Consider the following 21,432-nt stretch of genomic DNA (forward strand, 5'->3'; position numbering starts at 1 on the left):
TTCTGTTAACTTTTGGGGCGCTTCCCCCCCCCCCCCGCCCATCAGTGACACGAGCGTGTCCGGCCTCGGCGCCCCCCCCCGCAGTGACCCCCCCCCCCTCCCGCCTCCTTCATCCTCCTCTTCCTCTTCCTGCCCCCCCCCCCCAAAACCCTCCCTTCCTCTTCCTCCCGGACGCCTGGGCCCCGGCGGCGGCGGGTGAGTTGGGGCCCCCGGGGGGGGGCGGTTTGGGGCGGGGGGGGGGGGGAGTTTAGTGCAATTGCTGCAGTTTCGCGTTAAAACCGGGGCGGCGGGAAGCGGCCGGCGGCGACGCGAACGCTGCAAAAAAAAAAAACCCAAAACGCGCAGAAACGGCGGCGGCGGCGGCGGGTTGAAGCGATTCGCGGCGTCTCGGGGCCGCGCGGGGGGTTTTGCTGCAGGCGGTCGCTGAGCTGCGATTAAAACGGGCTGCAATTAGTATTGCCGCGATTCAACTCGCAGCGATTAATTTTGCCGCGATTCAGGACGATGGCGGATAATTTTGCTGCAATTAAACTAGCAGCAAATAATTCTATTGCAATTAAGAACGGCGGCGAGTAATATCGCTGCAATTAAACTATTGGCGATTAATTTTTCACTGCGATTCAGGATGACAGCGAATAATTTTGCCGCGATTAAACCAGCGGCGATAAAATTTTGCCGCGATTCAGGACGGTGGCGAATAATTTTGCCGCGATTAAATTAGCGGCGAATAATTCTATTGAAATTAAGAGCAGCGGCGATTAATATTGCTGCAATTAAGAATGGGGGGGGGCGAATAATTTTGTTGCAATTAAACTAGCGGCAATTCATTTTGCTGTGATTAAACTAGCGGCGATTGGTTTCGCTGCAATTCGGGACAGTGGTGAATAATTTGGCCGCCAGTGAAATTCGGGGCAGCTCGATTTGTTGCTTTATTTATTTATTTATTTATTTAGGGTTTTTTTTGCGGCCAGGGAGGCTTCGGGGCGGCGGGAGGATGACGAAGGTGCCGAAGAAGAGCCAGGCGGAGAAGTACCGGCTGAAGTACGGGCGGCTGCGGCGGGCGGCGAAGGCGCTGGTGTTCGAGAACGCGGCGCTGTGCGACGAGGTCGCCCGCCTGGAGGGCAAGTTCCTGCGGGCCCGCGAGGAGCGGCGCCTGCTGCTCGCCCGCCTGCTGCGCCTCCGCGCCCTGGCCGGCGACGCCGACGGGGACACCGGGGACGCCGGGGACGGCGGTGGCGGTGGCGGCGGGGACGCGACGCCGGGGCCCCCCGCCGAGGCCCCCGGGCGCCGGGCGCGACGGGGCGGCCGCCAGGAGGGGCCCAGGCCCGAGGGGACGAGGCCCAACGGGCCCAGAGGGGCGTCGAGGACGGACGGGACGAGGGCGGACGGGACGAGAGGGACGTCGAGGACGGACGAGATGAGGACGGACGGGACGAGGATGGATGGGACGAGAGGAACATCAAGGATGGACGGGCCAAGAGGAACGTCAAGGGCAGATGGACCCAGGGGGACGTCAAGGGCGGACGGGCCAAAAGCAGATGGGTCAAGAGGGACGTCAAGGACAGACGGGCCAAGAGGGACGTCAAGGATGGACGGGCCAAGAGCGGATGGGTCAAGGGGGACGTCGAGGACGGACGGGCCAAGAGGGACGTCAAGGATGGACGGGCCAAGAGCGGATGGGCCGAGAGGGACGTCAAGGACAGAGGAGCCGAGGCCGGACGGGCCGAGAGCTGATGGGCCGAGAGGGACGTCGAGGACGGACGAGGCGCGGACGGAGGGGCCGAGAGGGACGTCGAGGGCGGCGGCGGGGCGGCGGCGCGGCGGGGAGCGGGGCTGGCGGCGGGCGGCCGGGGCGTCACCGCTGCCACCGCCGCCGCTGACGGTGCAGAGCCCGGGCGAGGTGTCCGCGGGGCGGCCAGGCCCCGGCCAAGCGCCGCCACCGCCGCCGTCGTCATCGTCGTCATCGTCATCCTCGTCCGCCTTCCCGCTGGGCTTCCGCAGCGCCCGGCTCTTCGCCGGCGGCCGCCGTCCTGCCCGCCGCTGCCTCTACGCCTGCCGCGACGGTGGCGCCCGGGGACGTCGTGGGGCCGCCCCAGCCGCCGGCGCCGACGCCGACTTCTTCGGCCTCGCCCACCCGGCCGCGCACGGCCTCCTGCGCGCCGGCGCCGGCTCCGGGGCCTTCCTCCGCGCCGACGAGGACGAGGACGACGAGGACGATGACGACGACGACGAGGAGGAGGCCGAGGAGGACGACGAGGACGAGGAGGAGGATGAAGACGAGGAGGAGGAGGAGGAGGAAGAGGGGGCGGCGGCGGCCGCCCCGGCCTTCGCCGCCGGCTGCTCCTTCGGCGACGTCTTCCTCGGCCGCCCCCCGGCCAGCGGCAGCCCCGCCGGCTCCGACGAGTGACCCCCCCCGACCCCCCCCGAATAAACGAGCCTCGACCCCGTTTCCGCCGTGTTTCGGGGCGGGCCCGGACGCCTGGGCCCCTTGTCAGGGGGGTGGGGGGGGATCAGGGTCCTCCCGGACGCCTGGGCCCCTTGCTGGGGGATGGGGGGGGGATCGGGGTCCTCCCGGACACCTGGGCCCCTTGTCTGGCTCCAGGACCTTGGGGGCAGGGACAGTAGCCTGCCCTGATGGCCACGCCCCCTTTGGGCAAAGTGGGCGGAGCCTGTGGTGGGTGAGGGGTGGGGCCTGAGCAGGGTGGGGCTGCAGGGGGAGGGGCTATGCTAATGAGAACACTGGGGGTGGAGCCACAGGGCAGTGCAATTAGGTGGCCATCTTTGTGGGTGTGGCTATGCTAATGAGATCGTTGGGGCAGAGCCATAGGGCAGTGCAATTAGGTGGCCATCTTTGTGGGTGTGGCTATGCTAATGAGATCGTTGGGGCAGAGCCATAGGGCAGTGCAATTAGGTGGCCATCTTTGTGGGTGTGGCTATGCTAACGAGCAACTCAGCGCTATGTCAGTCTGGACCACGGTGTGGTGCCTCCTCTGTGGGCGGAGCTGCATATGGATGAGGGGGAGGTGCTTAATCGGCATGGGCGGAGCAACGAGGATGGAGGCGGAGCCACAGCATGGTTTTATTGTCACCCCTGAGCAGAGCCGGCCGTCGACGCGCTCGGCGCTGCGCGTCCGTGGCTCCATCCCTGCGCTCGGCGCTGCGCGTCCGTGGCTCCGTCCGCCGCGCACAGCCCCGGCTCTTACCGGATGTTGTCGTAGACGCGGACGACGTCGGGGCAGGTGCTGAGGGCATCGAGGAGGCGCGACGCCTGCTCCTGCGCCGCCGCCGCCAGCGGCACCGTGTCCCGCGGCAGGTACTCGAGCGCGGCGGAGAGCGGGAGCAGCCCGGCTGCCTCCAGCCGCTCCCGCACGGCCCCCAGCGCCGAGGCCTCGCAGACGAACTGCGGGAAGGAAGGTGCCGGGAAATGGCCGGAAAACGGCCGAGGGTGGTCGGGAAATGGCCGAGGGCGGTTGGGGATGGCCAAGAGTGGCCAAGGGACAGCCAAGAACATCTGGGGATGGTCGGGGACGGTCCTGGATGGCCAAGAACGGTTGGGGACAGTTGGGGATGGCCAAGAGCAGCCAAGGGATGGCCAAGAGTGGCTGGGGACGGTCAAGGACGGTTGGGGAGGGCCAAGAGCGGCCAAGGGACGGCCAAGAACATCTGGGGATGGTCGGGGACGGTCCTGGATGGCCAAGAACGGTTGGGGACAGTTGGGGATGGCCAAGAGTGGCCAAGGGATGGCCAAGAGTGGCTGGGGACGGTCAAGGACGGTTGGGGATGGCCAAGAGCGGCCAAGAGATGGTCAAGAGCATCTGGGGACAGTTGGGGATGGTCCTGGATGGCCAAGAGCAATTGGGGACAATCAAGGACGGTTGGGGACGGCCAAGGGCGGCCAAAGGATGGCCAAGAACATCTGGGGATGGTCGGGGATGGTCAAGAACATCTGGGGACGGTCGGGGACGGCCAAGAGTGGCCGGGCCGGGCCGCGGGCGTCTCCCCCTCCTCACCCACCTTCAGCGCCGGCTCCTCTTCGTCCTCCTCGTCCTCGTCCTCCCAGACGTCCTGGGCGCCGGCGTCCAGCGCCGCCTCCAAGGCGCCCTCCAGCGAGACGGGGCGGCCCCGGCGGTCGCGGGGGGCCACGCGCACCACCCCCTTCCGCTCGAAGCTGTGCCGGGCGCCGTCGGCCATGGCCCCCCTGCGGCGACGGGCGGCCGGCTGAGGCCGAAGGGCGAGGCGAGGGGGACGGGGACGGGGACGGGGGCGGCGGCAAGGGGGGGGCACCCGGGCGCCCCGACTCACCCGTGGCGGGCGAGGAGGAGCCGGACGGCCTGCTGGCTGCGCCGCGGGTTGTCGGTGAGGACCTCGAGGAGCAGGGCCGCGCCGCCGGGGCCCCGGGCTTCGTAGAGGAGCCGCGACGACGACGACGACGCCTTCTCCTGCCGGCGCGGGGAGAAGCCGGGCTCGGGGATCCGCCGGGAAAGGGGACACGGACGGACGGACGGACAGACAGGGGATCGGCTGCCGCCGGGACCTACCGCGCCGCGCAGGGCCGCCTCGATGGAGGCCTTGGGCATGTTCTTCGCCCGGCACTGCTCCACCACGTTGGCCAACTGGGCGTTGAGCGCCGGGTCCGGGCCTCCCTCTGCCAGGGGGGAGAGGGGTGGCCGGGATCGGGGGGGGATCCGCAGGCTGGGGAGATCCCCGGGGGGGATCCTTTGGGGCGGGGGGAGGGAGCTGTGGGGCAGAGGGACCCCCAAGGGGGGGGGGGGGATGTGGGGCTGAGAGATCCCCAGGGGAACCTGGGACTAAGCAACATCAGGAGATGCGGGGGGAGCTGTGGGGCCGAGGGGATCCTGAGGGATCTGCGGGGATCCCAACAGAGCTATGGGGAGCAGGGATCACCGGTGGGGTACGTGGGGACCTGAGAGACCGCCCCGGGATCCCTGTGGGGCTGAGACGCCCTAGAGATCCTGGGGGAGCCGGAGGAAGCAGGAGCGCTGGGGGGAGCTGGGAAGATCTCACGGGATCCTGCGGGATCTAGGGACGATCCCTGGGAACCATGTGGATATAGAGGTGCGAGAAGATCCGAAGGGTTGAGGCACCCGCAGGAGGGGATCTGGGGGGGGATCCGAGGGGGAGCTGGGGGGGGGGGATCCGGCGGGATCGTACCCTTGGCGGCGGCGCGCAGCATCATGCCGAGCCTCTGGAAGAGGCGGCTCCGGGCGGCGTCCCGCGGCCCCTTGACGTTCCTCACCTTGGACCAGCGGTTGTGGCCGGCCCAGGCCGCCGGCCCCACGTGCAGGGGGCGACCGGCCGCCACCAGCCGGGGCCACCGGGCCCTCGCCAGGGCCCCCGCCGCCGCCATGGGGCTGGGGATCGGGGCAGGCGGGGGGAAGGGGGGCCTGAGCCAGGAGCCGGGCGGCCGGGGGGGGCCTGGCCTGCCCCACGCGCCCCATTGGGGACCCAGGTGTCCGGGGATCCCTCTCCCCACCCCACTGGGGGCCCAGGTGTCTGGGGATCCCTCTCCCCACCCCATTGGGGGCCCAGGCGTCCGGGGGGCCCAAATCCGCCCCACACACCCCACTGGGGGCCCAGGTGTCCGGGGGACCCTGCTCCGCCTCATGTGCCCCACTGGGGGCCCAGGTGTCCGGGGGGCCCCATTCTGCCCCACACACCCCCCTGGGGGCCCAGGCGTCCGGGGATCCCTCTCCCCACCCCATTGGGGACCCAGGCGTCTGGGGGGCCCCAATCCGCCCCACACACCCCACTGGGGGCCCAGGCGTCCGGGGATCCCTCTCCCCACCCCCAAAGGACCCAGGCGTCCGGGGGACCCCACCCCACCCTACCCACCCCAGTGGGGGCCCAGGCGTCCGGGGGACCCCCCCTTCCCCCCTTCCCCCCTCCCCCGACTCTTACAGCGGCCCAAGGGCCCAGGCGTCCGAGAGCAGCGAGACTCCTGCCTTGTCCCCCCTCCCCTCCCCCAACCTTCCCCGGCCGCGGGGGCCGCTGGGTAAGTGTCAACCCCGGAGCGCGGGAGGAGGGCGCTCATTTGCATAGCTCCGCCCCCCAGCGGCGATGGCGGCCCCGCCCCCCTCCCGCGGTTTCCCGCCCCCGGGGGTGGCGCGTGCGCGGGGGGGGGGCGGGGGGGGAGGCGCGACCGTTGGAGCCGTTGGAGCCGTTGGGGGGCGACTGGGGGCACTGGGGGTTACTGGAGGGATAGTGGGGGCACTGGGGGTTACTGGGAGTCACTGGGAGTTACTGGGAGTTACTGGGGGGATCGTGGGAGTCACTGGGAGTTACTGGGAGTTACTGGGGGGATTGTAGGAGTCACTGGGCATTACTGGTTGATACTGGGAGTCACTGGGGGATCGTGGGGGGGTACTGGGGGTTACTGGTTGATAGTGGGAGGTACTGGGGGGGTCGTGGGGGGGTACTGGGGGTTACTGGGAGTCACTGGGGGAATTGTGGGGGTCCTGGGGGCATCATGGGGGCACTGGGGGTTACTGGGGAATAGTGGGGGGACACTGGGAGTTAATGGGTGGTAGTGGGAGGTCCTGGGGGCAAACTGGGGGACACTGGGGGTTACTGGGGGGATTGTGGCAGATACTGGGTGACAGTGGGAAGCACTGGGAGTTACTAGGGGGATCATGGGGATAATCACTGGGGGTTACTGGGAGCACTGGGGGGGGTAGTGGGGGGCACTGGGGAGGGGGGGGGCAGCCCCACAGCCCAGCCCGGCTTGGGCAGGCGCAAGGAGAGCGGGCCCAGGCGTCCGGGCCCCCCCCCCCCCCCCACACACACCAGGGGCCCAGGCGTCCGGGCCCCCCCCCCCCCCCCACACACACACACCAGGGGCCCAGGCGTCCGGGCCCCCCCCCCCTCCTCCCCCCCCCCCCCGCCAGGGGCCCAGGCGTCCGGGCCGGTCCCACCTGCTCCGGGCAGTCAAGCCCTGTCCGCCCACAGCCTGGGAAGGGGCCCAGGCGTCCGGGCCCCCCCCCCACGGGGAGACACTTGCAGGAACCCCCCGGTTTGGGGAAGGGGCCCAGGCGTCCGGGACCCCCCCCCCCCACGGGGAGACACTTGCACAAACCCCCCAGTTTGGGGAAGGGGCCCAGGCGTCCGGGCCCCCCCCCCACGGGGAGACACTTGCAGGAACCCCCCGGTTTGGGGAAGGGGCCCAGGCGTCCGGGACCCGCCCCGCCCCCACGGGGAGACACTTGCAGGAACCCCCCAGTTTGGGGAGGGGGCCCAGGCGTCCGGGACCCCCCCCCCCCCCACGGGGAGACACTTGCAGGACCCCCCCGGTTTGGGGAAGGGGCCCAGGCGTCCGGGACCCGCCCCCCCCCCCCCACGGGGAGACACTTGCACAAACCCCCCAGTTTGGGGAAGGGGCCCAGGCGTCCGGGACCCCCCGGGGGGGGGGGTGAAGAAGTGCCTGGAGGTGGGGGGGGGGGGTTCGTGGGGCCCAGGCGTCCGGGCGCAGAGACGCAGTGCGGGGGGGGGGAGGGGGGGGAGGGGAGCAGAGCGGGCCCAGGCGTCCGGCCGCCTCCCCCCCCCCCCGTCGCCCCCCCCCCGTCCCGACCCGGCGGCCATAAATAGGCGGCGGCGGCACCGGGCTGGCAGACACCGAGGGACCTGCGCGCCCCGACGCCCCGGTGAGAGCCCCGGGGGCCCTATAGCACCCTATAGCACCCTATAGCGTCCCCGGGGGTGGGGGGGGAGCCTATGGGCCCTTTAGCGCCGGGACAGGGTGCATAGACCCTATAGCGTCCATGGGGGTGTCGGGGGGGTGTATGGGCCCTATAGCACTGGGGTGAGGTGCATAGACCCTATAGCACCCCCAGGAGCCCTATAGCAGCCCCAGGGGTGTCGGGGGGGTGTATGGGCCCTATAGCACCACGGCAGGGTGCATAGGCCCTATAGCGTCCATGGGGGTGTAAGGGGGGTGTATGGGCCCTATAGCACCACGGCAGGGTGCATAGACCCTATAGCGTCCATGGGGGTGTCGGGGGGGGGTGTATGGGCCCTATAGCACTGGGGTGAGGTGCATAGACCCTATAGCACCCCCAGGAGCCCTATAGCAGCCCCAGGGGTGTCGGGGGGATGTGCGGGCCCTATAGCACCAGGACAGGGTGCATAGACCCTATAGCGTCCACGGGGGGGGGGGGTGCATAGACCCTATAGCACTCCCAGGGGCCCTATAGCATCCCGGGGGGCAGGTGGACTCTATAGCACTGCGGTGGGGTGCATAGACCCTATAGCATCCCCAGGGGTGTGTGGGGGGGGTGCGTATGGGCCCTATAGCGCCCAGGGCAGGGCCCTATGGAGCCTTTGCTGACTCACAGGCGCCAGCACTGGCTGGTCTCTTTAAGGGAGCACCGTACAGACCCTATAGAGGTTGGGGATGTGTGTGGGGGCTGTATAGACCCTATAGCAAGAAGAAGGGATCTGTGGGGTTTGGGGGAGACCCATGGGATGGACAAGGGGGGTTAGCTGCTTGGGGAGCCCTATAGATCCCATAGGGGCTGCAGACGCGTGTGGGGTGCCCTATAGCGTCCGGAGAGCACGCTGGGTTTCGGGGCGCCCTATGGGGATCAAGGGGGTCCTATGGACCCTATAGTGTCCAGGGAGCACGGTGGGGTCTGGGGGTGCCCTAGAGACCCTATAGGATCCGGAGGACGTGCTGGGCTCTGGGGGTGCCCTATAGGGATCGAGGGGGCGTGGCTGGGTTGCAAGGGGATCCTATAGGTCCCATAGCATCTAGGGGAGAGGCTGGGGTCTGGGGGTGCCCTATAGACTGTATAGCATGTAGGGGACACGTTGGGGTCTGACGGTGCCCTATAGGGATCAAGGGAATATATGGGGTTGCAAGGGGATCCTATAGGTCCCATAGCATCTAGGGAGCATGTTGGGATCTGGGGGTGCCCTATAGACCCTATAGCATCTAGGGGATGTGTTGGGGCCTGGGGGTGCCCCAGAGGGATCAAGGGGATATGTGGGGTTGCAAGGGGGTCCTATAGACCCTATAGCGCCTGAGGGGGGGGCACGTCAGGGTGTAGGGCTGCCCTATAGACCCTATAGCGCCTTGGGGGGGGGGCACGTCGGGGCGTAGGGCTGCCCTATAGACCCTATAGCGCCTGGGGGGGGGGGCACGTCGGGGCGTAGGGCTGCCCTATAGACCCTATAGCGCCTTGGGGGGGGGGGCACGTCGGGGCGTAGGGCTGCCCTATAGACCCTATAGCGCCTGGGGGGGGGCACGTCGGGGTGTAGGGCTGCCCTATAGACCCTATAGCGCCTGGGGGGGGGCACGTCGGGGTGTAGGGCTGCCCTATAGACCCTATAGCGCCTGGGGGGGGGCACGTCGGGGTGTAGGGCTGCCCTATAGACCCTATAGCGCCTGGGGGGGGGCACGTCGGGGTGTAGGGCTGCCCTATAGACCCTATAGCGCCTTGGGGGGGGGGCACGTCGGGGTGTAGGGCTGCCCTATAGACCCTATAGCGCCTTGGGGGGGGGCACGTCGGGGCGTAGGGCTGCCCTATAGACCCTATAGCGCCTGGGGGGGGGGTGTCCCGTGGGGCCCGGCGGAGGGGGGGGGGGGGAGGGGACTCGGCACCCGGCCCTATAGGCTCCATAGGGACCCGCCCTCGGACCCCCCCTTCCCCCCCCCCCCCCCGGCTGGCACCGGGCGCCGCCGCAGGGCGCAGTGCGGCACGGCCCCCCCCTCCCCCCCCCCCCCGTGCACGGGGCAGCAGGGGCCCAGGCGTCCGGGCACCCGCACTGCGGGGGGGGGGGGGGGCCCCGGTGTCCCTGTCCCCGGGGGGGACCCCAATGTGTCCCCATTCCCCTGGAGGGGGGGGGGTGTCCCAGCATCCCCTATGCCCAGGGGACCCAGGTGTCCCCATCCCGGGGGGGGACCCCAGCATGTCCCCATTCCCCCGGGGGGGGGGTCCCAGCGTCCCCGTCCCCAGGTGGCACCAGGGTGTCCCTGTTCCCCGGGGGGGACCCCAGCATGTCCCTGTCCCCGGGGGGGGGCCCTAATGTCCCCCTCCCTGGGGGGGGGTCCAGGCGTCCCCTGTCCATGGGGGGGGACCCCAGCATGTCCCCATTCCCCCGGGGGGGGGGGTCCCAGCATCCCCGTCCCCAGGTGGCACCAGGGTGTCCCCATCCCCGGGGGGGACCCCAATGTCCCCATCCCCGGGGGGGACCCCAGCACGTCCCCCTCCCTGGGGGGGGGGTCCTGGTGTCCCCTATCCGCAGGGGGTCCAGGCGTCCCCATCCCGGGGGGGGGACCCCAGCATGTCCCCATTCCCCCGGAGGAGGGGGGGGTGTCCCGGCATCCCAGCGTCCCCCCCCCCCCGCGGTGACCCCCCCCCTTCGCCCCCCCCCCCCCCCCCGGCAGGCGCCATGTCGGACCCCAAGCAGCGGCTGGCGCAGAGCATGCAGCGGGACCTGAGCTGCCCGCTGTGCCGGGAGCTGTTCCGGGAGCCGGTGACGGCCGAGTGCGGCCACACGTTCTGCCGCCGCTGCCTGGCCGGGGCGGGCGACACGGCGGGCGACACGGCGGGCGACAAGGACGCCGACAAGGGGGGGACGGCGGCGGCGGCCGTCACGTGCCCCACGTGCGGCGCCGCCGCCCGCCCCGAGCAGCTGCGCGTCAACGAGCCCATGGAGCACCTGGTGCAGTGCCTGCGGCAGCTGCCGCTCGACCACTGCGAGGAGCACGGCGACCCGCTGAGCGTCTACTGCGAGCGCGACCGCCAGGTGGTCTGCGGCCTCTGCGCCTCGCTCGGCGCCCACCGCGGCCACAGCGTCCTCACCGCCGCCGAGGCCCACCACCGCATGAAGGTGCCGCCGCCCGCGGGGTGCCCCTCTGCCCCGGCGTCGGGCCTGCGCCGCCCCCCCCCTCCTCCTCCGCTAACGGCATCTTCCTCCTCCTCCGCCCGGGCGCAGAAGCTCGTCCCCCAGCAGCAGGCGCAGCTGCAGGAGGCCCAGGCCCGCAAGGAGAAGACCATCGCCCTGCTGGACCAGCAGATCGCGAGGTGCAGGTGAGGAGACGCGGCGGGACGCGGCAGCGGGGACGGAGGCTGTGAACGGCGCTCGGCAGCCAGGGGAGACCCTGCAGTAACACGGCGGGGTGGAAGCAACATCTAGGGGGACATCATAGACCCAAGAACCGTAGAGCGGGGTGGAACGAGGTCCCCAAAGCCAGGGGAGACCCTGCAGTAACACGGCGGGGTGAAGCAACATCTAGGGGGACATCATAGACCCAAGAACTGTAGAGCGGGGTGGAATGAGGTCCCCAAAGCCGGGGGAGACTCTGCAATAACCCGGCGGGGTGGAAGCAACGTCCGGGGGGACGTCGTGGACCCAAGAACCGTAGAGCGGGGTGGAACGAGGTCCCAAAGCCAGGGGAGACTCTGCAGTAACACGGCGGGGTGGAAGCAACATCTAGGGGGACGTCGTGGACCCAAGAACCGTAGAGCGGGGTGGAACGAGGTCCCCAAAGCCGGGGGAGACTCTGCAGTAACACGGCGGGGTGGAAGCAACCGTCCGGGGGGACGTCGTGGACCCAAGAACCGTAGAGCGGGGTGGAACGAGGTCCCCAAAGCCGGGGGAGACTCTGCAATAACCCGGCGGGGTGGAAGCAACGTCCGGGGGGACGTCGTGGATCCAAGAACCGTAGAGCGGGGTGGAACGAGGTCCCCAAAGCCGGGGGAGACTCTGCAGTAACACGGCGGGGTGGAAGCAACATCTAGGGGGACGTCGTGGACCCAAGAACCGTAGAGCGGGGTGGAACGAGGTCCCCAAAGCCGGGGGAGACTCTGCAATAACGGAGGACGATGCAGACGAGGTCCAGGGAAGGTGGTGGACCCCGCAAGGTGGTGGCAATCTCTAGATGGTGCGGGAGACCCTACAGCAGCGAGGGAGGCTCCAATCCGCCCAAGGAAGGCGTGGTGGACCCCACACCCGCAAAGCGCCTCGGGGGCGGGGTGGGGGGGTGGAAGAGGGGCGCGAGCGGGGGTCCCGGCGCCCTCGGGAGACGCCACGGACGCGTCCGGCCGCCTCCCCGCAGGACACGGTGGCGCAGTTCAAGCACCAAGTGGCGGAGCAGCTGGGGGTGATGCGGAGCTTCTGGCGGCGCTGGAGACCTCCCTGGGCGAGGAGGCGGAGAAGGTGCAGGCCCAGGCCGTGGCGGCCCTGCAGGGCGAGCGCGGCACCGTGGGCCACTACCTGGAGCAGCTGCGACAGATGGAGGCTGTCCTGGACGAGGTGCAGGAGGAGAACCAGACCGCCTTCCTCCGGGTGAGCTTCGTTGGAGCGGGCGCGTGCTGCTTGGTGGGTGGTCGGGTGCTGGGTGCTGGTGGGTGGGTGCTGGTTGGTTGGGTGCTGGCTGATGGTTGGTTGGGCACTGGTTGGTTGGGCACTGGTTGGTTGGGAGGTTGGGTGCTGATTGGTGGCTTGTTGGGTGCTGGTTGATTGGGTGGTTGGTCGGATGCTGGTTGGTGGCTTGTCGGGTGCTGGTTGGTCGGATGCTGGTCGGCCAGGTGGTTGGGTACTGGTTGGTTGGGTGCTGGTTGGCGGGTTGTTGGGTGCTCATTGGTTGGGTGGTTGGCCAGTTGGTTGGGTGCTAGTTGGCTGATTGGTTGGATCCTGGTTGGTTGGGTGCTGGTTGACCAGGTGGTTGGGTGCTGGTTGGTGGTTGGTCGGGTGCTGGTTGGTGTCTGGTTGGCCAGGTGGTTGGGTGTTGGTTGGTGGTTGGTTGGGTGCTAGTTGGCCAATTGGTTGGGTTCTGGTTGGTTAGGTGGTTGGGTGCTGGTTGGCTGGGCTGTTGGGTGCTGGTTGGTGGTCAGTTGGGTTCTGGTTGGTAGGTGGTTGGTGCTGGTTGGTCAGGTGCTGGTTGGCCAGCGGTTGAGTGATGATTGGTGGTTGGTCAGGTGCCGGTTGGCCAGGTGGTTGGGTGCTGGTTGGTGTCTGGTTGGGTTCTGGTTGGTCAGGTGACTGGGTGCTGGTTGGTGGTTGGCTGGGTGCTGGTTGGTCAGGTGGTGGTTGGCCAGCAGTGGGTGCTGGTTGGTGGTTGGTTGGTGGTTGGTTGGGTTCTGGTTGGTCATCGGGTGTTGGTCGGGTGCTGGTTGTTGGTTGGTCGGGTGTTGGTTGGCCAGGGTGGTTGGGTGCTGGTTGGTCGGTGCTGGTTGGCCAGCAGTTGGGTGCTGGTCGGTGGTTGGTCGGGTGCTGGTTGGCCGCGCGGTTGGATACCGATTGGCTGGAGGCCGGACAGCTGCATGCCGATTGGCCCGCAGCCCGCCTAGCGTAGGTCCCTCCCACCCCGCCGTGGCTCTGCCCTCCCCTCCAGGACCCTCTGCCCCCCCCCCAGGGGCAAGACAAGGAGGGGGCAGATCCCCCCCCCTCCTTATACTCACCCTCATCTTCCTCCCCCCCCTAGAAATACTGCCTGGTGGCAACAGGTGAGTGCAGCCCCGGCCCCGTGGGGCGCCCCCAGCACCCGTCCCACCTCCCCGGGGTGGGGGGGGACCCCGCTGCCCTCCCCTCCCCCCCCTTCCCGCCCCCCCCCCCGCAGGCTGCAGAAGATCCTGGGCGAGTCGCCGCCGGCGGCCCGCATGGACGTCCACCTGCCCGTCATCAGCGACGAGTTCAAGTTCCAGGTGTGGAAGAAGATGCTGCGGGCCCTGATGCCGGGTGAGCGGGGTGCCCCCGCGGGGTGGGGTGGGGGTGGGTGGGGTGTCCGCGTCCCCCTCCAAAGCCGCCCGTGACACCGCGTCCTCGGCCGCCGGCCGCTGCCGCAGCGCTGGAGGAGCTGACGTTCGACCCGGCCACGGCGCACCCCAACCTGGTGGTGTCGGCGGACGGGCGGCGCGTGGAGTGCGCGGAGCAGAGGCAGGCGGCGAGCGGCGACGAGCCCGAGCGCTTCGACAAGTCCAACTGCGTGGTGAGCCGGCAGCGCTGGCCGCCGGCGAGCACTACTGGGAGGTGGCGGTGGGCGAGAAGCCGCGCTGGGGCCTCGGCGTGGTGGCCGCCGGCGCCGGGCGCAAGGGCCGCCTCCAGGCGCTGCCCTCCAACGGCTTCTGGCTGCTGAGCTGCAGGGAGGGCCGCTGCTACGAGGCGCACGTGGAGCAGCACGAGCCGCGCGCCCTGCGCCCCGCCGGCCGCCCCGCCCGCCTCGGCCTCTACCTGAGCTTCGCCGACGGCGTCCTCGCCTTCTACGACGCCACCGACCGCGACGCCCTGGAGCCGCTCTTCGCCTTCCGCCAGCGCTTCCCGGGCCCCTCTACGCCTTCTTCGACGTCTGCTGGCACGACAAGGGCAAGAACAGCACCCGCTGCTGCTCTGCGGCCCGAGGACGACGAGCCCTAGTGGGGGTGTCCCCCCCTCCCCCCCCAAATAAAAGCCATCTGCTCTCGCCTCCGCCTGGCTTCCTCCGCCACGCCGTGGGCGGGCACCGGGGCGGATGCCGGGCGCTGGTGGGGTGGAAGCGCCGGAGGTGGCACCAGCACCACCACGACGTGTGGGTCAACCATGAAGGGTCGTGGGGACCCAACGCTGGTCAAAGGGTGGGTTGGGACGTTGGCCAAGAGACTCTTCTCCACCGTGTGGGTCAACTGGTGAAGGGTCGTGGGGACCCAACGCTGGTCAAAGGGTGGGTTGGGACGTTGGCCAAGAGACTCTTCTCCACCATGTGTGTCAACCACGAAGGGTTGTGAGGACCAACGCTGGTCAAAGGGTGGGGGGGACGTTGGCCAAGAGACTCTTCTCCACCATGTGGGTCAACCGTGAAGGGTCGTGGGACCCAACACTGGTCAAAGGGTGGGGGTGGGACGTTCTCCGGTGGGCGAGGATCCCAAAGAACTCATCACCACGCATGGGTCAACCACCATGGGTCATGGGGACCCAACGCTGGTCGAAGGGTGGGGTGGGACGTTGTCCAAGGGGGGAAGACCCCACCGAAAAGACCCTTCACCACATGTGGGTCAACCACAAAGGGCCGTGGGGACCCAGTGCCGGTCCAAAGGTGGGGTGGGACGTTCTCCAAAGGGGGAGGACCCCCAAAGGACTCTTCCCCACCACGCGTGGGTCAGCCATGAAGACGAGCCCCATTTCCACCGCCGCCGCCGTTGGGCGCTGGAGCCCCATCTCAGCCTGGTCCATACCATGGGGCCGGGGTGGGGGGGACAGAACAGCACCCCCCCCCGCCCCGGACGCCTGGGCCCCCTGGGAAGCAGCACCGGCCCCGGTCCTTCCCGAGGGCCCAGGCGTCCGGCCCCCCCCCCCCAAACCCCCTCGCGGGGCCCTCGTCCTTCCCGCAGCTCTATATTTAGCCCCTCGCGGGGGGGTCGGGGGGGGTCACACGTGCGCCGAGCTGGGGCCGGGCCTCAGCCCATTGGCGGGGCCGGGGGGCGCGGGGGGCCGGGGCGACCGCGCTGCCGCCGCGCCGCCACTCGCCTCTCGCCCTCCGCGCCGCCATGACGCCCTGGGGGGCTGCCCCACGGCGGGGCCTGGCCGCGGCCGCCGGGACCCACGGCGCCGGCGGAGGTCCGCTGCGTTCGGGGCCGTTTGGGAGCGGTTGGGGGTTTGGGGGTGTTTGGGGGCATTTGGGGTGTTTTGGGGGCGTTTGGGGGCATTTAGGGGAGTTTGGGGGCATTTGGGGGGTGTTTGGGCGTTGGGAGTTTTGGGGCGTTTGGGGGTTTTGGGGGAGTTTGGGGGCTTTTGGGGAGGGTTTGGGGGGAATTGGGGGGTGTTTGGGCGTTTTGGGGGCATTTGGGGGGTTTTGGGGGGTTTTGGGGGGTTTTGGGGGCATTTGGGGATTTTGGGGCATTTGGGGGGCGTTTGGGGGTGTTTGGGGAGTTTGGGGGCTTTTGGGGAGGGTTTGGGGGAATTGGGGGGTGTTTGGGCGTTTTGGGGCATTTGGGGTTTTGGGGGGTTTGGGGGGAGTTGGGGCATTTGGGGGGTTTTGGGGGTGTTTGGGGGGGTTGGGGGCATTTGGGGGGTTTTGGGGGGCATTGGGGGGGGTTGGGGCACCCCGGGGCTCTTTGGGGCGCACGGGGGGTGTGTGTGTGTGTGTGGGGGGTGACGGGGCATTTCGGGCGGTTCTGGGGTGCTTTGGGGGCTGTGCCGGGTGTTTGCGGGGCGTTTTGGGGTGTATCAAGGGGTTTTGGGGTGTTTTGCCCGGGAGCGGGGTTATCGCGTGTTTGGGGGCATTTTGGGGGTCCCAGGGAAGTTTGAGGTGTCTCGGGGGTGTTTTGGGGTGTCTGGGGGGTTTGGGGGTGTCTGGGGGGTGTTTGGGGTGTCCCGGCGGGTTATCAGGTGTCTCGGGGGCGTTTTGGGGCGTTTCAGGGGGTTTTGGGCGTCTCGGGGGCACCTTGGGTGGGTGGGGGGGGATCACGAGGCGCTTGGGGGGCTGCGTTGGGGGGTGTCCGGCGGGTTGGGGTTAATCTCGGTGGGTTTGGGGGCGGCCCCGGGCGGGGGGGGGGCAGTTTGGGGGAGCTTCGGGCCGTTTTGGGGCGTTTTGGGGGGGTTTTGGGTGCCGGGGCCGGGTGCACCCGGGGGCAACCTTGAGAGCGACCTTGGGCGCTGGAGGGGGGGATGGACGGATGGACGGACGGATGGAGGCGGATTTGGGGCACTGGGGGGGACAGACAGACAGACGGAAGCGGATTTGGGGTGCCAGGGGGGAAACGGAGGTGGATTTGGGGCGCTGGGGGGGGGGGACGGACGGATGGACGGAGGTGAATTTGGGGCACCGGGGGGGGAAACGAGGCAGATTTGGGCACCGAGGGGGGACAGACAGACGGACGGGGGTGGATTTGGGGCGCCGGGGAGGACAGACGGACGGGGGGGATTTGGGGCACCGGGGGGGGATGGATGGGGGCGGATTTGGGGCGCCGGGGGGGACGGAGGGGGGCAGTTTTGGGGCGCCGGGGGGACGGAGGGGGTCAGTTTGGGGGCGCCGGGGGGGACAGACGGGGGCAGTTTTGGGGCGCCGGGGGGGACGGAGGGGGGCAGTTTTGGGGCGCCGGGGGGGACGGAGGGGGCAGTTTGGGGGCGCCGGGGGGGACGGAGGGGGCAGTTTGGGGGCGCCGGGGGGGGCAGACAGATGGATGGGGGTGGATTTGGGGTGCCAGGGGGACGGACGGGGGCAGTTTGGGGGCGCCGGGGGGACGGAGGGGGGCAGTTTTGGGGCGCCGGGGGGACGGAGGGGGGCAGTTTGGGGGCGCCGGGGGACGGAGGGGGCAGTTTGGGGGCGCCGGGGGACGGAGGGGGGCAGTTTTGGGGCGCCAGGGGGGACGGACGGGGCAGTTTTGGGGCGCCGGGGGGGACGGACGGGGTCAGTTTTGGGGCGCCGGGGGGACGGAGGGGGGCAGTTTGGGGGCGCCGGGGGGACGGAGGGGGGCAGTTTTGGGGCGCCGGGGGGATGGACGGGGGCAGTTTTGGGGCGCCGGGGGACGGAGGGGGGCAGTTTTGGGGGCGCCGGGGGGACGGAGGGGGGCAGTTTGGGGGCGCCGGGGGGGACGGACGGGGCAGTTTGGGGGCGCCGGGGGGACAGAGGGGGGCAGTTTGGGGGCGCCGGGGGGACGGAGGGGGGCAGTTTTGGGGCGCCGGGGGGACGGACGGGGGCAGTTTGGGGCGCCGGGGGGGACGGACGGGGGCAGTTTTGGGGCACCAGGGGGGACAGACGGGTCAGTTTGGGGGGCGCCGGGGGGGACGGACGGGGGCAGTTTTGGGGCACCAGGGGGGACAGACGGGTCAGTTTGGGGCGCCGGGGGGGACGGAGGGGGGCAGTTTTGGGGCACCGGGGGGGGACGGAGGGGGGCAGTTTGGGGGCGCCGGGGGGGACAGACGGGGGCAGTTTTGGGGTGCCGGGGGGGGACGGAGGGGGCAGTTTTGGGCGCCGGGGGACGGAGGGGGGCAGTTTTGGGGCACCGGGGGGGGACGGAGGGGGCAGTTTTGGGGCGCCGGGGGGGACGGACGGGGTCAGTTTTGGGGCGCCGGGGGGGGACGGACGGGGGCAGTTTGGGGGCGCCGGGGGGACGAGGGGGGCAGTTTGGGGGCGCCGGGGGGACGGAGGGGGGCAGTTTTGGGGCACCAGGGGGGACGGACGGGGGCAGTTTGGGGGCGCCGGGGGACGGAGGGGGCAGTTTGGGGGCGCCGGGGGGACGGAGGGGGGCAGTTTGGGGGCGCCGGGGGGGACGGAGGGGGGCAGTTTTGGGGCGCCGGGGGGGACGGAGGGGGCAGTTTGGGGGCGCCGGGGGGACGGAGGGGGGCGGTTTGGGGGCGCCGGGGGGCAGGGGTCCCGGCCCGGCCCCACGGCGCCTGCGGGGCAGCGCGGACGTGGCGGACGCTGTCGCTGGTGGTGGCGCTGCCGGCGGTGGCCGTGTGCGCGCTCAACGCCCGCCTGGAGCAGCGGCGACACCCGCCCGGGCGCCCCCCCTTCGCGCCCTACCACCACCTGCGCATCCGCACCAAGGTGCCCGCGGCCCCGCGCCGGGGCGGGTGGGCCCCACGGGGCGGAGGAGGCCTGACGCCGGGGCGGATGGGCCCCACGGGGTGGAGGAGGCCTGACGCCGGGGCGGATGGGCCCTATGGGGTCGATAGGGGGGTGGAAAAGACCTGACGCCAGGGCAGATGGGCCCTATGGGGTTGATAGGGGGTGGAGAGGCCTGACGCCGGGGGAGATGGGCCCTATGGGGTTGATATGGGGTGGAGGAGGCCTGACGCCAGGGCAGATGGGCCCTATGGGGTGGAGGAGGCCCATGGGGTCGATATGGGGCAGAGGAGGGCTGACGCCGGGGGAGATGGGCCCCTTGGGGTGGAGGAGGCCTGACGCCGGGGGAGATGGGCCTATGGGGTCTATGGGGGTGGAAAAGGCCTGACGCCAGGGGAGATGGGCACCACGGGGGCGATATGGGGTGGAGGAGGCCTGACACTGGGGCAGATGGGCCCCACGGGGTGGAGGAGGCCTGACGCCAGGGCAGATGGGCCCCACGGGGGCAATATGGGGTGGAGGAGGCCTGACGCCAGGGCAGATGGGCCCCACGGGGTGGAGGAGGCCTGACGCCAGGGCAGATGGGCCCTATGGGGTCAATGGGGGTGGAAAAGGCCTGACGCCGGGGGAGATGGGCCCTATGGGGTGGAGGAGGCCTGATGCCAGGGCAGATGGGCCCCACGGGGGTGATATGGGGTGGAGGAGGCCTGACGCCGGGGCAGATGGGCCCCACGGGGTGGAGGAGGCCTGACGCCAGGGCAGATGGGCCCCACGGGGTCGATATGGGGTGGAGGAGGCCTGACGCCGGGGCAGATGGGCCCTATGGGGTGGAGGAGGCCCATGGGGTCGATATGGGGCGGAGGAGGGCTGACGCCGGGGGAGATGGGCCCCACGGGGTCGATAGGGGGTGGAGGAGGCCTGATGCCAGGGCAGATGGGCCCTATGGGGTCGATATGGGGTGGAGGAGGCCTGACGCCGGGGCAGATGGGCCCTATGGGGTTGATAGGGGGTGGAGGAGGCCTGACGCCGGGGGAGATGGGCCCCACGGGGTCGATATGGGGTGGAGGAGGCCTGACGCCAGGGCAGATGGGCCCCACGGGGTGGAGGAGGCCTGACGCTGGGGTGGATGGGCCCTATGGGGTGGAGGAGGCCCATGGGGTCGATATGGGGTGGAGGAGGCCCGACGCCGGGGCAGATGGGCCCCACGGGGTGGAGGAGGCCTGACGCCAGGGCAGATGGGCCCTATGGGGTGGAGGAGGCCCATGGGGTCGATATGGGGCGGAGGAGGGCTGACGCCGGGGGAGATGGGCCCCACGGGGTCGATAGGGGGTGGAGGAGGCCTGATGCCAGGGCAGATGGGCCCTATGGGGTCGATATGGGGTGGAGGAGGCCTGACGCCGGGGCAGATGGGCCCTATGGGGTTGATAGGGGGTGGAGGAGGCCTGACGCCGGGGGAGATGGGCCCCACGGGGTCGATATGGGGTGGAGGAGGCCTGACGCCAGGGCAGATGGGCCCCACGGGGTGGAGGAGGCCTGACGCTGGGGTGGATGGGCCCTATGGGGTGGAGGAGGCCCATGGGGTCGATATGGGGTGGAGGAGGCCCGACGCCGGGGCAGATGGGCCCCACGGGGTGGAGGAGGCCTGACGCCGGGGCGGATGGGCCCCACGGGGTGGAGGAGGCCTGACGCCGGGGCGGATGGGCCCTATGGGGTCGATAGGGGGGTGGAAAAGACCTGACGCCAGGGCAGATGGGCCCTATGGGGTTGATAGGGGGTGGAGGAGGCCTGACGCCGGGGGAGATGGGCCCTATGGGGTTGATATGGGGTGGAGGAGGCCTGACGCCAGGGCAGATGGGCCCTATGGGGTGGAGGAGGCCCATGGGGTCGATATGGGGCAGAGGAGGGCTGACGCCGGGGGAGATGGGCCCCTTGGGGTGGAGGAGGCCTGACGCCGGGGGAGATGGGCCCTATGGGGTCGATGGGGGTGGAAAAGGCCTGACGCCAGGGGAGATGGGCACCACGGGGGCGATATGGGGTGGAGGAGGCCTGACACTGGGGCAGATGGGCCCCACGGGGTGGAGGAGGCCTGACGCCAGGGCAGATGGGCCCCACGGGGGTGATATGGGGTGGAGGAGGCCTGACGCCGGGGCAGATGGGCCCCACGGGGTGGAGGAGGCCTGACGCCAGGGCAGATGGGCCCCACGGGGTCGATATGGGGTGGAGGAGGCCTGACGCCGGGGCAGATGGGCCCTATGGGGTGGAGGAGGCCCATGGGGTCGACATGGGGCGGAGGAGGGCTGACGCCGGGGGAGATGGGCCCCACGGGGCAGAGGAGGTCCACAGGGTCAATATGGGGCAGAGGAGGCCTGACGCCGGGGCAGATGGGCCCTATGGGGTTGATAGGGGGTGGAGGAGGCCTGACGCCGGGGCAGATGGGCCCTATGGGGTTGATAGGGGGTACGCCAGGGCAGATGGGCCCTATGGGGTGGAGGAGGCCCATGGGGTCGATATGGGGCAGAGGAGGCCTGACGCCGGGGCAGATGGGCCCCACGGGGCAGAGGAGGTCCACAGGTTCAATATGGGGCAGAGGAGGCCTGACACCGGGGCAGATGGGCCCTATGGGATTGATATGGGGTGGAGAAGGCCTGACGCCGGGGGAGATGGGCCCTATGGGGTTGATATGGGGTGGAGGAGGCCTGACGCCAGGGGAGATGGGCCCCATGGGGCGGAGGAGGCCTGACACTGGGGTAGATGGGCCCTATGGGGCTGAGTTGGTGGGGGTTATGCCACTAACCCCCCCCCCGGTTCTCTCCCCACAGCCGTTCCCGTGGGGTGACGGGAACCACACGCTCTTCCACAACCCCCACACGAACCCGCTGCCCACGGGCTACGAGGACTAGCGGCCCCACGGCAATAAACGCCCCGAACCTCCC

The 21,432-nt window shown here is 70.1% G+C and overlaps 4 protein-coding genes across 5 annotated transcripts; 3 read left to right on the top strand and 1 right to left on the bottom strand.

Moving 5' to 3' along the window:
• Positions 1–122: 122 nt before the first annotated feature.
• Positions 123–2,435, top strand: TBRG1 (transforming growth factor beta regulator 1). Of its 2 annotated transcripts, none has more exons than XM_067314891.1 (2): positions 123–195; positions 954–2,435. In XM_067314891.1, the coding sequence occupies exon 2, from the start codon at positions 995–997 to the stop codon at positions 2,405–2,407; it is 1,413 nt and encodes a 470-aa protein (XP_067170992.1). In that variant the 5' UTR covers positions 123–195; positions 954–994; the 3' UTR covers positions 2,408–2,435. The 2 variants fall into 2 exon arrangements, with proteins under 2 accessions (XP_067170992.1, XP_067170993.1); XM_067314892.1 differs by having other exon boundaries at positions 126–195; positions 972–2,435.
• Positions 2,436–3,171: 736 nt separating this feature from the next.
• On the bottom strand, positions 3,172–5,993 carry TACO1 (translational activator of cytochrome c oxidase I). Its single transcript, XM_067314889.1, has 6 exons — positions 5,920–5,993; positions 5,173–5,372; positions 4,539–4,645; positions 4,303–4,439; positions 4,015–4,198; positions 3,172–3,400 (listed from the first exon to the last, which is right to left on the bottom strand). The coding sequence occupies exons 2-6, from the start codon at positions 5,366–5,368 to the stop codon at positions 3,200–3,202; spliced, it is 825 nt and encodes a 274-aa protein (XP_067170990.1). The 5' UTR covers positions 5,369–5,372; positions 5,920–5,993; the 3' UTR covers positions 3,172–3,199.
• A 1,581-nt stretch (positions 5,994–7,574) lies between these two features.
• On the top strand, positions 7,575–14,720 carry TRIM72 (tripartite motif containing 72). The gene is given in 10 exon segments (XM_067314885.1): positions 7,575–7,658; positions 10,403–10,848; positions 10,954–11,046; positions 12,074–12,131; positions 12,134–12,306; positions 13,445–13,470; positions 13,580–13,698; positions 13,806–13,958; positions 13,961–14,281; positions 14,284–14,720. Coding segments are annotated over 9 exon segments (1,821 nt in total). The 5' UTR covers positions 7,575–7,658; positions 10,403–10,407.
• A 715-nt stretch (positions 14,721–15,435) lies between these two features.
• COX6A2 (cytochrome c oxidase subunit 6A2) lies at positions 15,436–21,431 on the top strand. Its single transcript, XM_067314894.1, has 3 exons — positions 15,436–15,549; positions 18,339–18,481; positions 21,319–21,431. Exons 1-3 carry the CDS (start codon positions 15,480–15,482, stop codon positions 21,397–21,399), a joined length of 294 nt encoding a protein of 97 aa, XP_067170995.1. The 5' UTR covers positions 15,436–15,479; the 3' UTR covers positions 21,400–21,431.
• Position 21,432: the final 1 nt, after the last annotated feature.

The sequence above is a fragment of the Apteryx mantelli genome, chromosome 38 (assembly GCF_036417845.1).
Source record: "Apteryx mantelli isolate bAptMan1 chromosome 38, bAptMan1.hap1, whole genome shotgun sequence".
NCBI classification, from domain to species: domain Eukaryota; kingdom Metazoa; phylum Chordata; class Aves; order Apterygiformes; family Apterygidae; genus Apteryx; species Apteryx mantelli.

What these genes read in the sequence shown, in the direction of transcription:
- TBRG1 (XM_067314891.1), top strand. Translation starts at nt 995, where the DNA reads ATGACGAAGGTGCCGAAGAAGAGCCAGGCGGAGAAGTACCGGCTGAAG.
- COX6A2 (XM_067314894.1), top strand. Translation starts at nt 15,480, where the DNA reads ATGACGCCCTGGGGGGCTGCCCCACGGCGGGGCCTGGCCGCGGCCGCC. An exon ending in GACCCACGGCGCCGGCGGAG is followed by an intron (nt 15,550 to 18,338) that starts GTCCGCTGCGTT and finishes CCTGCGGGGCAG; the next exon opens with CGCGGACGTGGCGGACGCTG. An exon ending in ACCTGCGCATCCGCACCAAG is followed by an intron (nt 18,482 to 21,318) that starts GTGCCCGCGGCC and finishes CTCTCCCCACAG; the next exon opens with CCGTTCCCGTGGGGTGACGG.
- TACO1 (XM_067314889.1), bottom strand. Translation starts at nt 5,368, where the DNA reads ATGGCGGCGGCGGGGGCCCTGGCGAGGGCCCGGTGGCCCCGGCTGGTG. An exon ending in AGGCGGCCCTGCGCGGCGCG is followed by an intron (nt 4,440 to 4,538) that starts GTAGGTCCCGGC and finishes CCGCGCCGGCAG; the next exon opens with GAGAAGGCGTCGTCGTCGTC. An exon ending in CTCCTCCTCGCCCGCCACGG is followed by an intron (nt 4,199 to 4,302) that starts GTGAGTCGGGGC and finishes CCGTCGCCGCAG; the next exon opens with GGGGGCCATGGCCGACGGCG.